The 17,240-nt window shown below is 42.1% G+C and overlaps 1 protein-coding gene across 1 annotated transcript in view; it reads right to left on the bottom strand.

The window, feature by feature from the left end:
* Nucleotides 1-16,148: 16,148 nt before the first annotated feature.
* Nucleotides 16,149-17,240, bottom strand: part of LOC125936715 (beta-defensin 119) — a 9,190-nt gene continuing 8,098 nt past the window's right edge. Inside the window, exon 2 of the mRNA XM_049650982.1 lies at nucleotides 16,149-16,404. Coding sequence (XP_049506939.1) covers nucleotides 16,211-16,404 — 194 coding nt within the window. The 3' untranslated portion in view covers nucleotides 16,149-16,210. The remainder of the gene's footprint in view (nucleotides 16,405-17,240) is intronic.

The raw sequence follows: 17,240 nt of genomic DNA, 5'->3' as shown, positions 1-17,240 counted from the left end.
TTATGGAAGACTGGAGAACCAAAATTGCATTATCTCACAGTCAAAGACTGTCGGGCTAGGGTTCATGGTTTGTTTGGCAATGTGGTACTTTTGAAGACTTAATAGGCTCCTAATCTATTTGCTTCCAGTCGGTTCCATCTGCAACTCACAAACCCAATGTTCCTTCCTGCACTTACTTCTCAAATTATTTTTATGCTTCTTTGTACTGTTCTCTCTCCCTCTTCCTCCCTCCCCCTTCCTCTCTCTCTCTCTCTCTCTCTCTCTCTCTCTTTCTCTACCCCTTTCTCTTTCTCATGAGTAGTAGCTACCTTGAGGCTCTCAGACTGAAATTGGAAGTCCACATCATTTTTTTAAAGTTTATTTATTTATTTTGAGAGAGAGAGACAGAGAGCACGAATGGGGTGTGAGGCAGAGAGAGAGGGAGAGAGGATCCCAAGCAGGCTCCACACTGTCAGCTCAGAGACCAATGCGGGGCTTGAACTCACGAACCGGGAGATCATGACCCAAACCAAAATCCAGAGTCAGACACTTAACCCATGAGCCACCCAGGTGCCCCTGAAGTCCACATCATTACTCTAATCTCTTCTCTCACTTCCACACACCCAAAATATGTTGCTGGAATTTAGTGGCTCAATGCCTTTTAAAGCTCATCTCTTGTTATTTGAGACCTAGGATCAGTCTTGTTTTCTAACCCTGTAAGGCCATCAGTTTCTGGACTCTCTGTGTTCGTAGTATCTTTATTTGTGATAGCCAAAACTAGAAACAATCCCAATGTCTCAGTGGTTAAATGGTGGTATTTTCGTGCTGTGGAACACTACTTAGCAATAAAAAGGCGTATGTTGTGGGGTGCCCTGGGTTGCTCATTTGGTTAAGAAACCAAATCTGGATTTCAGCTCAGGTCATGATATCAATCAATCATGAGATTGAGCCCTACGTTGGGCTCTGTGCAGACAGAGCAGAGCCTACTGGGATTTCTCTCCCTCTCCACGCTTCCCCCCTTGCATGCGGACACACTCTCTCACTCTCTCTCTCAAAAAAAATTTTTCTTTTAAAAAGGAGTAAACTGTATAACCTTATGGAATCACTATATTCTATACCCAAAACTACTATAACATTGTGCGTCAACTAGACTCAAAAAAATGGATAAAAAGAACACACACACACACACACACACACGCACACACGCACACACACACACACACACAAAGGAATAAACTGTTGAAACATGCTGCAATAGAGATGAATCAAAATAATTACACTGAAGTATAGAAGCCAGATTTTTTTGAAGGAGTACATACTGTGTGGTTACATTTATAGAAAATTCTGGAACAAACTAAAGTATGATCACAAAAACCAGATCAGAGGCTGCCCGGGGATGGAGGAAGAGGGCAGGGAAAGGCAAGGAGGAGGGATTCCAAAGAGGCATGAAGAATCTTTGGGGAGTAGTAGATATGTTCCTTATCTTGATGGTGGTGAAGGTGTCATGAGTAAATATGTGTCAAAATTATCAAATTGTATGCTTTACATATGTACAACCCATTGTTTGTTAATTAGTCCAATAGACTAGTCCAATAGACTAGTCCAATAGACAAGTCCAATAGACAAGTAAACAATTAGTAAATAATAGCCTCCAGGTATATTTATTGATGGATAAGATCTCAACTTTTCCCCCCAAAAAAATGGCTGAATGTGGGCCCAGGACCCAGGACTATGATACCATGGGCTGCATCCATGCACCTTCTCCCCTGTAATAGACTCTTCCCTTTTTTAGGAATTACCCTTCTACACTGCCACCACTGTCACCTCAGACATTAGGGCAGACTATGAACTGGGGTGGGGTACACTCAGATGTTCCTTCTTTTCTATAACATGACAAACAATGGTTTTCTCAAAGCCTTCCATTTGGAAAGAGTCGGGACATGGAGACCCGCCATTCATAAAATTTAAAACAAGTTTTTCTGCTTGGATAGAATCAGAAAAACTATCCTTTTTAAAAAAAATTTTTTTCAGTTTATTCTGAGAGAGAATGAGAGAGCATGAGCAGGGGAGGGGCAGAGAGAGAGAGAGAGAGAGAGAGAGAGAGAATCTGAAGCAGGCTCTGCAGTCTCAGCACAGAGCCCAGTGTGGGGCTCAAACCCACTAACCGTGAGATCACGACCTGAACCGAAATCAAGAGTCGGACACTTAACCAACTGAGCCACCCACACGCTCCAGAAAAGCTATTCTTTATCCTATGTAGAAATTTCTCCTATTCTATCACTTAGCCTTGGCTTGACAAAGTCAGTTACAAAATACCCTCGACCTCTCTGAGCAGCCATTTCCTAGTAACGGTGTTCTTACGGTTAGAACATATTAAACGAAAGTTAATTTGGCAAGAGTCCATCACCATCCTGGGCACTCCACATGGGGTCATCCAAAAAGAGAAAGGTTTCTTCAACCACATGATAGCCCTGTAAATTTCTGCAGACTGTTCTCACAGGTATGGTCCATGATCCCAGAAGAATCGGGAACCTAAAGCTTCACAGGGACTTTTAGAGCCAAGTAAACAAGAGAAAGCAAGAGTTGATGGATGCGGTGTAAAAATGCGACCATAAGGAGGCAGGACGAAGCCGACTGCAGGGGTTACATCAGGTTTCTGCACCCCAAAGGCAGATATGAATGCCATGGCCTTCACAGATGACTCCCAGACCTCCAATGGCCTCCAGAGTGTCCTTGTCAAAAGTAACATCCCAACTTACTGTTGGAACTGCCTTGGGTAGGGAGGCTTTCTGATGACATTGGGTGACATCCTTCTTTGAGTCCTATTACAAATTGTCTCCCCTAAACTCTGCAGCAAGCCAGCTCTGTTTTCTTGGGCAAGTCGCTTCCCCTGGTGGGCACATATGTAAATGAGAAATGTGGACTATAGATTGTGTTTGTTACCTCTTATTTCCACCCACCTTCCCGGAGAATATGCTTTGTGCCTTGGGAGGTTCAAAAATGAGAGACACAGTCCCTTATTCTCAGGAATCTCGCAGCCCGGCACGGGAAGACATACAAGGAAACAGTTTGAATGCAGGCTTATGCCAGTGTGGGCAGGACTGTGAACAGAGAAGGCAGGACCCCGAGGAAAGGCCTAGGGAAGCCAGGGAAGTTGCCCTGGTGCGCAAGCCCTCTCCCTCCATATCCTCAGTCACTTCCCAAAAGCTTGTGACCTATAAGCCTCTCCACACTCTTCCAGTGCCTGTAACAGATGCCCTATCAGTGCACTAGTCAATAGACTGATGTTCCGTGTGGATTAGCTTTTACACATTTGTCCGTATCTGGCCAGTTCAGTGCCTCATCCCTTTGCCCCCATCCCACAGAGGTCAATAAAACTCTAGCTCAGATTTGAACTGCACCAAGTGGTCTGGACTCCTGAGTTCACTGCCTCCTAACTTCCCAAGGACCATGAGACCTGGCTTTTGGTCCTTGGACCAAGGAACTGGCTTTTGCTATCCTTGTGTTCCTACCACAAGTGATCCCAGGTAATCAGAACCCAAGGAAGTTGCAAAAATGGAGGTAGGATGGGCTCCGGCCCACAGAATGTCCAACGTGTTATAGTACCCCCCCCCCAACCTGGGCAGCTCCATGGCCCCCACACTGGGCCCATGTCCCTTGTAGGGTAGAACCTAAGGGTGGGACAAGATGTCCTCAACAGACAGGGGCAACCCAACATCGAGAATTGTCTTTGGTTCTGTATTCCATGTTGTCATCTAAGGACCAGATGAGAGCTTGATGGACATCAGTTCTCTTTTCAGTTGGTGCCAGCTTAAAAATGCCTCCAAAACCCTCTTTCCTGTGTTTTCTTAGCCCTAAAAGTCCAGGGATCGCGTTGAATGTGGCCCCTTCTTTTTTCTCATATCCTGGAATTTGACAAACAGGTCAGAAGATATCTGCAGAGCTGCTGTGTGAAAAATAGAATTGATTTTCCTTCTCCCTTCGGTAGTGAAAGTTTAGGCTTTTAGTAATTGCTGCTTCTTAAAGTCCCCTGAAGGCATGACCAGAACTTGGCGATTGCTACTGGAGAGGACTTGAAGTTTCTTATTCAAAGCATCCTGCTTTCTCCTTTGTTATATCTCTCTCAAGGTACATTTCAACGTATGAGCAGAGACATATAAAAAGGAATCTAAATACTTCTGCTTTATGAGAAAAAAGTAAACATAGTGTGTGCAATGTAGTGATTCCACGATTCTATACATTTCTCAGTGTTCATCATGATCAGTAGACTCTGAATCCCTTTCATGTGTTTCACCCATCCCCCACCAACCTCCCCATTGGTGACCATCAGTTTGCGCTCTGTAGTTAAGAGTCTGTTTTTTATTTGTCTCTTATTATCTTTGTTCATTTGTTTTGTCTCTTAAATTCCACATATAAATGAAAACATGTGGTATTTGTCTTTCTCTGACTGACTGCTTATTAGCACTATTATACTTGAATTAAAAAATGAATTAAAAAATGTTTTAAAAGAAGAAAAAAGTAAACATACTGTATACATGGGTATGCAGCAGCCTTTTGTTCACTTAGTAGTATTTTGGGATTACCTTTCTATGTCATCACCGAAAGATCTACCTCATTCTTTGTAGAGTTGTGAAATCTCACTATAAGATAAGCTGTAATTTAGGTACAGTCATTTGGGAATGTCCCAATTTTCTAACAACTCACCAGTGATCATCCTTGTATAAGTATCTTTACATATTTGGACAAGGATTTATATAGAATAGATTCCTGGAAGTCAAATGGCCAGGTTAAAGGTCAGTGTAAAGTATTTTATTCCATGAATTCCTCCCTCATATGCCTCTTAGGACACGGCCTGTAAAAGTTTCTGGCGATCAGGATTTGAGTAATTCTCCAATTGCAATTCCAGGCACAATCGGGACAATTCCATGTGGTCCACATGGAACCAACTGGGTCAGCTTTGAGTTCTGGTGGGAAGTGGGGTGAGACTAGGAAAGAGACAGATGTGAAGGACTGATAAAAGCAATGCATGAATCATGGGAACTCAGAGCATGAGGGGAGTGAAGGAAATACTGCACGTTCTGGAGTTTCAAGGCTGAGGGTTCTGGAAAGGAGGTACAAATTTGGAGCCAGCCCCTTACACGGAAGAGTTGAGATGATGAAGGAAGCATAAAGGCTTTGTGTTTTATCTTGGCCAACCCTTATGTTTAAGGAACGAGAGTAAAACCCAGTGACATTTATAAGAACAAGGAGGGGTGCCTGGGTGGTTCAGTCAGTTAAGCGTCTGACTCTTGGTTTCAGCTCAGGTCATGATCTCACGGTTTCATGAGTTCGAGCCCTGCATCAGGCTCTGTGCTGACAGGATAGAGCCTGCTTGAGATTCTCAGTCTCCCTCTGTCTCTCTGCCCCTCCCCCACTCAAGCTGTCTCTATCTTTCTCAACAATAAACTTAAGATATTTTATAAGAACAAGGAAATTTCCATACCTCCCAGCAGCAGCGCACCAGGGCCACCATATTACCATCGTCCTGCCAACACCCAATACCATTTTTACCAGTCTCACGGGTTAGTAATAGTGCACTGTTGTTTTAATTAGCATTTCTCTTATCCTATGATTAAAATACAAGAACGGCTTCCTTTCAATTAGCTGCAAGACCCTCGTGATCTCAACCTCCAATTATATTTCTCCAATTACTCTTCACCTAACTTATCCTGTAGACAGGGTCACCACCTTATGGTTTTTCCAAAACTTCAGGATAGATGCTGCCCCTGGGCCTTTGTACCTGCTGCTTCCTCTGCCTGGTATACTTTTCTCACAGTTAGTCTCACAGCTCCCTCTTTCACGTTCTTCTCAGTGAGATCTTTTGCTATCTCTTCCAATCACTCACTCCCTATCCACTCTTCCCTGCTTTCTTACTCTTCATAATGCTTATCATCTGTATTCAACTGTATCTAAAATAAAGAATATATCACATTCTTCTCTCATTCGCTGTCTTACTTACTGTCTCCTGAAAAACTGACATCTCCTTGAGAGCAGGACATTTAGTTTATTTTGTTAGTGGATGTATCCTGCTGTATCTTGAACAGTGCCTGTATGTAATCAACACTTAATAAACATTTGTTGACTAAATGAACAAGTGACTCTTTCCACGTCTGTTAATTGCCTGTTCATAGCATTTGCCCATTATTTCTTCTGGGCAGGTGATGCTTTCTTGTTGATGTGAAGTTCTTTGTCTTTGATATTATTCCCTAGTCACTGGCTTTAGTCACTGGGTATATTATCCCCCAATCTATCACATACCTATGTATGACCTTTGCCCATGATACGTCATTCATTGAACAAAAATACTTAATTCTGATCTAATCAAATCCAATCTGTTTGGGGTTTTGTGTGTGTGTGTTTTTGTGTTTTTTGTTGTTTTTTTTTTGTCTTATGGGCTCTGCTTGGTGATTTTGTTAAAAAAGTTTTCCCTCTTAAAAGCAAAAATGAACTACTGGGAACTTATGAAGATAAAAAGCTTCTGCACAGCAAAGGAAACAACCAACAAAACTAAAAGGCAACCAACGGAATGGGAAAAGATATTTGCAAATGACATATCGGACAAAGGGCTAGTATCCAAAATCTATAAAGAGCTCACCAAACTCCACACCCGAAAAACAACCCAGTGAAGAAATGGGCAGAAAACATGAATAGACACTTATCTAAAGAAGACATCTGGATGGCCAACAGGCACATGAAAAGATGCTCAACGTCGCTCCTCATCAGGGAAATACAAATCAAAACCACACTCAGATATTACCTCATGCCAGTCAGAGTGGCCAAAATGAACAAATCAGGAGACTATAGATGCTGGAGAGGATATGGAGAAACAGGAACCCTCTTGCACTGTTGGTGGGAATGCAAACTGGTGCAGCCACTCGGGAAAATAGTGTGGAGGTTCCTCAAAAAATTAAAAATAGACCTACCCTATGACCCAGCAATAACACTGCTAGGAATTTACCCAAGGGATACAGGAGTACTGATGCATAGGGACACTTGTACCCCAATGTTTATAGCAGCACTCTCAACAATAGCCAAATTATGGAAAGAGCCTAAATGTCCATCAACTGATGAATGGATAAAGAAATTGTGGTTTATATACACAATGGAGTACTATGTGGCAATGAGAAAGAACGAAATCTGGCCCTTTGTAGCAACGTGGATGGAACTGGAGAGTGTGATGCTAAGTGAAATAAGCCATACAGAGAAAGACAGATACCATATGGTTTCACTCTTATGTGGATCCCGAGAAACTTAACAGAAACCCATGGGGGAGGGGAAGGAAAAAAAAAAAAAAAAAAGAGGTTAGAGTGGAAGAGAGCCAAAGCATAAGAGACTCTTAAAAACTGAGAACAAACTGAGGGTTGATGGGGGGTGGGAGGGAGGGGAGGGTGGGTGATGGGTATTGAGGAGGGCACCTTTTGGGATGAGCACTGGGTGTTGTATGGAAACCAATTTGACAATAAACTTCATATATTGAAAAGAATAAAAAATAAATAAATAAATAAAATTAAAAAAATAAAAAGTTTTCCCTCATTCTTCTGTCTCAAAGGGAATCTTCAACATTATTTTCTAACAACTTTTTTACTATGCCTTTCACATTCACAAGATGAAATGTATAAATCCATTTTTATTTTTCTCATGGAATGAGCCAGTTTTCCCAGCACTGTATGCTGGGAAATGGAAAAATCAATTTCTCCATTGAATCATAGTGTCATTGTTACTGCATATTAAGTTCCCCATTTAAGCATGGATCTATTTCAGCTGCCTATTCTGTTCTAGTGATGTATTTATTCTTGTGATAGTACTATATTTTTTATAATACCGTAGCTTTATATTCTGTGAGCGTCTAGAAGGGCAAGCTTTTGTCTTGCTTTTTATTTTTTTAAGAAATCTTACCTCTTGGTGGCCTTTATTTTTCACTATAAACTTTAAACTAGTATAATCAAGTCTTCCAAAAATACCACTGAGATTTTAATTAGAAGTGCATTAAATTTATGGATTAATTTAGAGGAAAGTGAATCTTTACAATAATTAAGTCATTCCATTTAAAATCACATCTGCTATTTGAGTTTTAAAATATATCCCATTGAGGTTTTGGATATTCTTCATTTAAAACAAGATACTTCAGGCGCACCTGGGTGGCACAGCTGGTTAAGTATCCGACTCTTGATCTCAGCTCAGGTCATGATCTCACAGTGTGAGTTCGAGCCCTGCATTGGGCTCTGTGCTGATAGCTCAGAGCCTGCTTGGGATTCTGTCTCTCCTTCTCTCTGCCCCTCCCCTGCTTTTGCGCTCTCTCTGTTTCTCTCTCTCTCTCAAAATAAACAAATAAACTAAACAAACAAGAAAAAAAAACCCAAGATACCTCATAGCCATGCTGTATATTTTATTATACATTCTAGTTAGTTATTGTTTAGTGTAGACAAGTACTATTGATTCTTGTAAATTGATATACCCATTAATTACAAAGTTTGTTGATTCTTTTTTTTTTATGTGATAATCATGCCTGTTGGAATAAATGACAATTTTATCCCTTTCCTTCCAATACTTATACTTTTGTTTTGATTTGGCTTTTGCTTGTTGCTATTGTTGTTGTTGCTTTTCCTTTAAGCCCTGACCACGTCTACCACTATTATTTTAAACAATAGCAATAAGGGGCGCCTGGGTGGCTCAGTCGGTTAAGCGTCCGACTTCGGCTCAGGTCATGATCTCATGGTCCGTGAGTTCAGGCCCCCCATCGGGCTCTGTGCTGACTGCTCAGAACCTGGAGCCTGTTTCGGATTCTGTGTCTCCCTCTCTCTCTGACCCTCCCCCGTTCATGCTCTGTCTCTCTCTCTCTCTCAAAAATAAATAAACGTTAAAAAAAAATTTTTTTTAAATAAACAATAGCAATAAGAGTATGTCTGTTTTCCTGACCTCAACAAGAATGAATTTCTCCATTAGATAATGTTAGCTCTAGATTTTGATACATAACCTTCACCAAATCAAAGAAATCCTCTCTATTCCTGCTTTGCCGAGAGTTTTCATTATAAGTAAGCACTGAACTCTATCAAATCATTTTTCTGCATCAAATAAGAGTAATTCTATTACTTATCTATTTAATTCTATAAAGGTAGGAAGTTTCATTGATAGATTGATAGATTTTCTAGGTTGGATAATGCTTTGCAGTTGGAATTAAACCCTACTTGGTTATGATGTATTTTAATAGACAATTGAATTCAGTTGGCTAATACTGTAATTAGGATATTTTTGAGTTTATATTTATAAACAAAATTGACCTATAATTCTTTTTCCCTCCTATTTTCTGGAACATTTTTAAAAAAATTTAATGTTTATTTATTTTTGACAGAGTGAGAGAGTGACAGAGCACGAGTAGGGGAGGGGCAGAGAGAAAGGGAGACACAGAATCCAAAGCAGGCTCCAGGCTCCAAGCTGTCGGCACAGAGCCTGACACAGGGCTCGAAATCACAGACCGCGAGATCATGACCCGAGCTAGAGTCAGACGCTCAACCGACTGAGCCACTCAGGTGCCCCTGGAACATTTTATATAAGATAATACTTCGATTGATCTTCCACGAAATTAGAAGAACTCACCTTTAAAATCAGGAGGGCTGTGTGATTCACAAGAGCCAAAATGTGGAAGCAGCTCAAATGTCCACTGACAGATGAACGGACAAACAAAATGTGGTGTGCACATGAAATGGAATATTCCTGAGCCTTGAAAAAGAAGCAGAGGCACCCAGATGGCCCAGTCAGTCGAGGGTTCTGACTCCCGATTTTGGCTCAGGTCACGATCTCACAGTTTGTGAGATCAAGCCCTGCGTCAGGCTCCATGCTGACACCATGGAGTGTGCTTGGGATTCTCTCTCCCTCCCTCTTTCCCTCTCTCTCTGCCTCTCCCTGTCTTGTGCTCTCTCTCTGTCTCTCCCAAAATATAGAAATAAACTTAAAAAAAATAAAAAATAAAGTGAAATTCTGACCCATGCTACAATATGGGTGAACATTAAAGTCATAATGCTGAGCTAGCCAGCGACAAGGACAAATACTGTGAGTCCACTTGTATGAGGTTACCAGACTGGTCAGATGGAGACAAAGTAGCCTGGTGGCTGTGAGGGAGATGGGGAGGTCACTTTGAATGGGTACAGAGTTTCTTTTTTTTTTTTTCTTTTTTTTTTTTTAACATTTATTATTTTTGAGACAGAGAGAGACAGAGCATGAACGGGGGAGGGTCAGAGAGAGAGGGAGATACAGACGCCCCACATGGGTACAGAGTTTCAGCGCTGCAGTGAAAAAGAGTTCTGGGATGGTGACCCGATGATACGAATGTGCCTAATGCTCCTGAACTATACACTTAACAAGGGCTAAGATGGCAAATTTTATGTGACACGTATTTTACCAAAATTTTAAAAACCATCCAGGGTTGAGGCTTTGGGGAAGAAGAGTTTTTTTTTCACCGCTATTTCAGTTTCTTAACATTCATTCATCTAATCAAGTTTATATTTCCTTCCTGGGCCATCCCTGGAATATCGTTAAGGATTTACACATTTCCTCTGGGTTCTCAGTATTATTGGTGTGGAGTTGTTAAGAACAGAATTCTCTTCTGTTATTTTTAATATGGTGTTTTGATTTCACCATTTCACTATAGCTATTATTTTTACTGTCTCCTTTTTTTTCCCCTCATCAGTCTCTCTAGAAATTTTCTAGACATCTCTCATTATTTCTGCCTTCATTATTTCTGACTTTAGTTTACGATTCTTCTAATCTAAATTTTATTTTTTACTATATTATTTAATTTCTGAATACATGAGATTTTCAACTCCAATATGACATTTGGTTGGAAAACACAGAATGTATGACATGAAGTGCATGGAACTCACTGAGGTTTTTCTATGGCCTGAAATCTTGCGACGTAAAATGGACCAGTGCCAGCATCATCTAGAGGACTGTTAGAAAAGCAGAAATTCAGACCCTGCCCTACCAACTGAATCAGAATCTACATTTTTTTTTAAAATTTATGTTTATTTTTGAGAGAGAGACAGAGTACGAGCAGGGGAGGAGCAGAGAAAGAGGGAGCCACAGAATCCGAAGCAGGCTCCAGCTCTGAGCTGTTAGTACAGAGCCCGATGCGGGGCTTGAACCCATGAACCGTGAAATCATGACCTGAGCTGAAGTTGGATGCTTAACCGACTGAGCCACCCAGGCGCCCCCAGAGTCTACATTTTAACAAGATCTCTACATAATTTCTATGCACATTACAAAGTCGAAGAAGCACTTCCCTAATACCTGAGCGAACAAAGCATCTCACATAGGAATACCTACACTATTCTAAGTATGCGGTAACGTTCTGTTCCTTAATGAGAATACAGACACGTGAGTATTCACTTTATTGTTACTGGTATATTTTATATACTCATTTGAATATATATTTAAAGAAATTAACCACATGGGCCACAACCAATGCAAGAAACTCAATCAACAGTGATAACCAGACGAACTTTCTTTACGTGGATAGTGTCAAACAGGCCCACGGATATATAATATATAGTTCCTTGTGACTAGCAAGTTTCTGTTCGTTTATGGCAAGGTATTCACCTCACTTTCAGAAAAGTTTAAAAAATGGCAGGAAAGAGGTTGGGAAAAGAGACTTTTAGAAACGTGGTATTTACCAGGCGTGAGCTGGAAGTCTTAAAGCCAGAATCTAATTATGACCCATGATGTTGTTATGGGATTGCCAATATACAGTCATGTTTGTAAAACTGAGCACATCAGTAAGCTAAAATCAATAGTCTCTCCTTTCGTTATTTAGCCTATAGTGGTGGGGAAAAATGCTGGCACAAATGGGACACTGCGGGAAACCTGCAAAGTTGACAGTGATAAAAACAGTCTGCTACGTTCCAGGCCAGAAAGTCCCTATCGTTTCTACCGCAACCATATATAATTTTCAATCAGATATTACTGATACAATTGTAGCAGGTTCCACTACACCCTGCTTTGAAATAAGCACCAAGAATAAAGAAGGTGAAAAGTCTGACTTGGAACTAAAAATTCAGATCTTTTTCTGAGAGGTTCATCAAAGCTCATGACTTCTTCTTGGCTGTCACTCACCCTGTCCTCAGGGGGATGGACTAAGTCATATGGATAAAGCACTGAAAATACCACAGTGATCACCCCACCTCCGCCCTCCATCAATGTGTAATTCTAGATAAAAACAGCTGTGTAAAGAAGTCTGAAATTTTTCAGTACTTCTAACAATAAAGTCCTCAGCGCTTTTCTCAAAATTTCAAATTCTTAGGTATTAACCCGTTTCTAGTGACCCTTATTTGCTGGCGACCTATGCACAGCTTTAACCGCTTAGTTAAGTATTCCAAAGCTCATCTTTCCATTGTCCTGTCTTCTCAACAAGTGATTTGGTATACCAGAGGCAGCCCTTGTGTTCATCCTGTCTCTTGGTGGCAGCAAAAATTGTCACAATCAAGATTCCAAATCCTTGGATTTATAAGAGTAGCTCCTAAGATACTAAAGCCTTGCTTTACAACGGTGGACGTCTCAGGTGAAAGCATCTATTTTACTACTCACTAACTTTGACCCTAAAGCCCTGTATCATCACTCACTGTAGGAAATTGGCTGGCCCAGGTATAAGCTATAAGGACTCCTTTTTGCCCCAGTTGCTTCAAGGTTGGAATAGGAGCTGTTGAAAGGCTGGCTTCATAAACCCATTTCCTCGACCAAGCCTTGATCACACATGGACATCCAAGGGTAGGGATGGCCTCCTAATTGTGGGTAAAAAGATGGGTCATTTTGTTCACTTGGTTACCGAGAGCTTTATTTATCTCCCTCTGATGGCATAAAAATAGCCATGCACCCCATCTCATTTCAGAGAGGCCAACCCACACAACCACCTCCCACCTCATTTTCCCCCAGACTTCTAATCTTGCTCTTTCTAAGACCCTGACCAGCCCACCAGTCAACCCGTTACCACTGGCCATGAATTACTTTAGATCCATACCTTAGACCATCACTCCTTCTACAGGAAGGATTTCTCTTGCTCACTGTTGAATTTCGGGCACTTCTAAATTGGGCTATTTTGCAGCGCTTCTGGCTGGTGATAGCACATCATGTAAGCCACTCACAAACTTGGCTTACCTTTTTCCTCCTTGTTAGCTAAACATAGGAATTCTCTGTGGCACCATTAGTGTGCGATGTAGGAGAGGCAGTAAAACACAGCCATCTGAGCCACCTGCTCCTATGGTTTATTTATGCCTTCCAGATCTACTGAGTCTCCACTTAGAATATTTCGTTTCCACCCAGCATTAAAATGCCCCTCCACAGGGTCAGGTGATACCCCCATGATGATGGAAAATTCAAATCGCACGAATTTATTTTTTTTCAAATTATCCTTAAAATTATTATTACTAGTAATTCTGATATTTGGAGTCCGTGAAGTCCTGAATCTCTGGTCTGTAGTTTCTCCTGGCCTTAATTCATGGTGCCTTATTTCCTTGTGCTTTTGTGATTTGGGGCTCTGATTTATGCATTTTCCTTGGCACTTAATCTGAATAAATTAGTTGAGTCATGACTTAAAGGTCTACTTCATTTGTTTCTGTCACACATCTTTGTCACTACTACTTTGGGGCAACTTTAACTGAATCATCAGCTTGATTTTTTTTTTTTTTCAGACCATCCATATGCCATGAATTCTGGCTAAGAAACTATGTGATATGTGAGAGCCAGCTTGAGGTTGTAAATTCCCAGTAGAGATTTTTTTTTTTCTGTGTACTGAGTATCAAGGTTCAAGACCAGACAATTTTCCTCAAAAAAAGACTTGATAAAGGAGAAGGAAAGTTGTATCTTTTTGTTTTGGGCTTTTTTTGTTTTTTGTTGTTTAAAAGAACGGCTATTCTTTTTTGTTTTGTCTATTTATTTTTGAGAGAGCACGAGTGGGGATGGGCACAGAGAGAGAAAGGGACAGAGGATCCAAAGCGGGCTCCAAGCTGAGAGCAGCAAGCTCGATGTACAGCTCGAACATGAAATGTGAGATCATGACCTGAGCCAAAGTCGGACGCTCAACCAACTGAGCCACCCAGGCACCCCCAGTTGTATCTGTTTTATCCTTACACAGCATGTGTAACACTTTCAAGACCGAGACTTATGTAGGAGTCTTCTCCTGGACTTCCATTTTTTTCAGACCCTGGCGCTGTCTCCTCTCCCCTGCCAACGCCTGACCCTGGCCAAAGCCATGGAAATCAAGTTCAAGTTCACCTGATTGAGCAAATGCTTTCACGACAGAAGCCAGTTTCAGTTACTGCCTTCAGAAAAGCACCAGGTTTCAGTCAGCCTTAATATTCTTTACGCTTTTGTGGCAAGGTCAAGGATGCGTAAGAAGTTCTTTTGTATACTTTAAGTAAAGTATTTTAGATATTCTCAATGGGAGGGCTCATCCGGGTTCTTAGACCATTACTCTGACAGAAACAGAGGTCCAGAACCACCAATTTTGTCCAGATCATAAGGTTTGTTGTTATGAGAAGCTGGGCAGAAACACAGAAGGAAGAAGAGAAGAGAAGAGAATTGTCAAAAGAGGAGATTAACACTCAGTGTTTGAAGCCAAAATGCTGAAATGATTGTTTTCTTAAATAAAAGACAGCCGTGCTGGTCATGCATGGCTCTCTTAAGCAGAACAAAGTGCTGAACTTCTATAGCATTTGCGGGGAGCGTCCTGGGGGAGTCGTGTTGGTTACAGACATGGAGATGGGTTGATGACCACCTAGAAGTGTAGACCCTGAAGCGAACCCAGCGCTGACTGTCTGACTTTCAAAGCATAACGCTGTCACTGATGATTTGGCTTTCCAAGGTGTCTTCACGGATGTAAGTTGTCCCTGATAGACGAGAAAGGTTAAAAACCTTTCAAGGTATTTACTTGTTAACACGGCTGGAGAACTGTCAGCCTTCTCCTAGGAATGTGGACAGTACTGATTCTCACAAAAGGAGAGAGAACCAGAGGGATGCAAGGTGACAAATGCCAGCGGAGGAACCCTGAGAGGCAATGGGGGAGGAGCAGCCCAGAGGTTAGGAGGGAAACAAAGAAAGAGTGAAGTCACAGCAGCCAACCCAGTTTCCAGGGAGAGGATGAATTGTGGTTGGAAACGCTACCGCTACCGCTACCGAGAGGCAGAGTGAGATGCAAGTTGAGCAACATCCAGGGACCTTTCAGAAAGGAAGTGCGCCAGTGACCTTGGCCCGAGCCAGTTCAATGGTACCATAAACCCAAAAGCAAACTGTAACAAGTTGAGACAGAGACTAGAGAAAGATCCCTGGTAAATGTAGCTACTCTCCTTTTGACAACATTTGGAAGTAAAGGTGGAGAAAGAAAGGAGATATGAGTGGAGGGAAGACAGAAAAAGTAAAATTAGAATTTTACCTCAAAAAGCTCATGTTGGTTGTCATTGGGGGCACACGCCTCCTAGACTTTCAGGGATTAAAAGTCCTTAACTGGGGCGCCTGGGTGGCTCAGCCGGTTGAGTGTCTGACTCTTAATTTTGGCTCAGGTCACGATCTCACGGTTCGGGGGATTGAGCCCCGTGGTGGCCTAGGCGGCCCCTTTGCTGGGTGTGGAGTCTGCTTAAGATTCTCTCTCTGCCTCTCTGCCCCTCCCCCACTTGCTCGCGCTCTCTAAAAAATAAAAAGTCCCTGACAATCACCCAAAAGAACAACAGCATGTAACATTCAAATTCCTTCCTCAATAATCACCGGACAGACCTCCAGCCTCACGACTTGAAGCCTTGGCAGAAACAACTTATTCACACTACAGCAGCTGGTTAGGAAATTCTTCCATAAACGAAGGCATGCTTGTCTACAAGACGCCCACCCACTGCCCTGTGCATCCATCCCACTAACTCTGATCCCCCTCTGAGCCCTCCACGGCACAGCTGAAGTCCTGGCTCTGCCCAAACGCTTCAACTCTCCCTCAGTGGCCTCAGGACCTTCTCTCCCCATCGTCCGTGGTTTTTCTAGATTCTTCTTGTCACTCCAGTTTTCTCTCCCACAGAGCTGGATCCAGAATGGCACAGATACCTCATCACGCAAAACCCAATCTCTCGCTGTGATTTCCAATGGACAAAAGACAGACAAGGGTGGCAGGTGCATGAATTTTAATAAGGGGTCTTGATAGCAGCCTGAAGATGCTGATCACCAGCACTCAAGGTATTTTTGGCCAGCGATTCTGTTGGCTCCAGTCATTTTTCGTCTCTCTGCCAGAAATGCTTATCCTCATGTAGGACTGGAGGCAGCATGACTGATAATTTAAGCAGTAGAGGTAGGGTTCTTCAGACTTTCTGCAAGAGGGTCTACAGATTCCCATGTTTCCCATGCATCGAAGAGTGTGATGTCTGCCTGGCCAAAAAAAAAAAAAATACAGATAGTTAATTTCCATTTAATACTGGCAATACTAACATAGATCTGAGGAGTCAAGGAGCACAGTCAAACCCTAAAGGGCTGAAATAATTATGTGTGGGGTGCCTGGGTGGCTCAGTCGGTTGAGTGTCCAACTTCGGCTCAGGTCAAGATCTCACCGTTTGTGGGTTCAAGCCCCTCATGGGGCTCTGTGCTAACGGCTCGGAGACCAAAGCCTGCTTCGGATTCTGTGTCTCATTCTCTCTCTGCTCCTCCCCCACCTGTGCTCTGTCTCTCTCTGTCTCTCAGAAATAAATAAATGTAAGAAAAAAAATTTCTTTTGAAATACTTATGTGCCACCACTGCCCACCTATTAGAATGACCAAAATCTGGAACACTGACACCAAATGCTGGGAAGAATGTAAAGCAACAGAAACTCTCCTATGCTGCTGATGGGAATGCGAAACGATACGGCCACTTTGAAAGACAGTTTGTCAGTTTCTTATGAAACGAAACATACACTTACCACACAATCCAGCGGTTGTGCTTCTTAGTATTTACCAGAACTTGAAAACTTATGTCTACACAGAAATCTGCACATGAACTGCTTCACTGTGCTTCACACAGGCAGTTTGAAAATCAAGCTCAGAGAAACAAAAGTTTCAGGAGGATAATGGAATTCCAGTGCATCCATAGGGTAGCGGAGCTGATGTTTTCCTGCAGAGGGAGAGAGCTGATATCTTCCTGTAGAGAGAGAGCTGATGTCTCCCTGTAGAGAAAGAGTTGATGTCTTCCTGTAGAGAGAGAGAGAGCTGATGTCTTCCGGTAGAGAGAGA

Source organism: Panthera uncia (genome assembly GCF_023721935.1).
Source record: "Panthera uncia isolate 11264 chromosome A3 unlocalized genomic scaffold, Puncia_PCG_1.0 HiC_scaffold_11, whole genome shotgun sequence".
Taxonomy (NCBI): Eukaryota; Metazoa; Chordata; class Mammalia; order Carnivora; family Felidae; genus Panthera; species Panthera uncia.
This window is presented reverse-complemented; position numbering and strand designations above follow the sequence as displayed.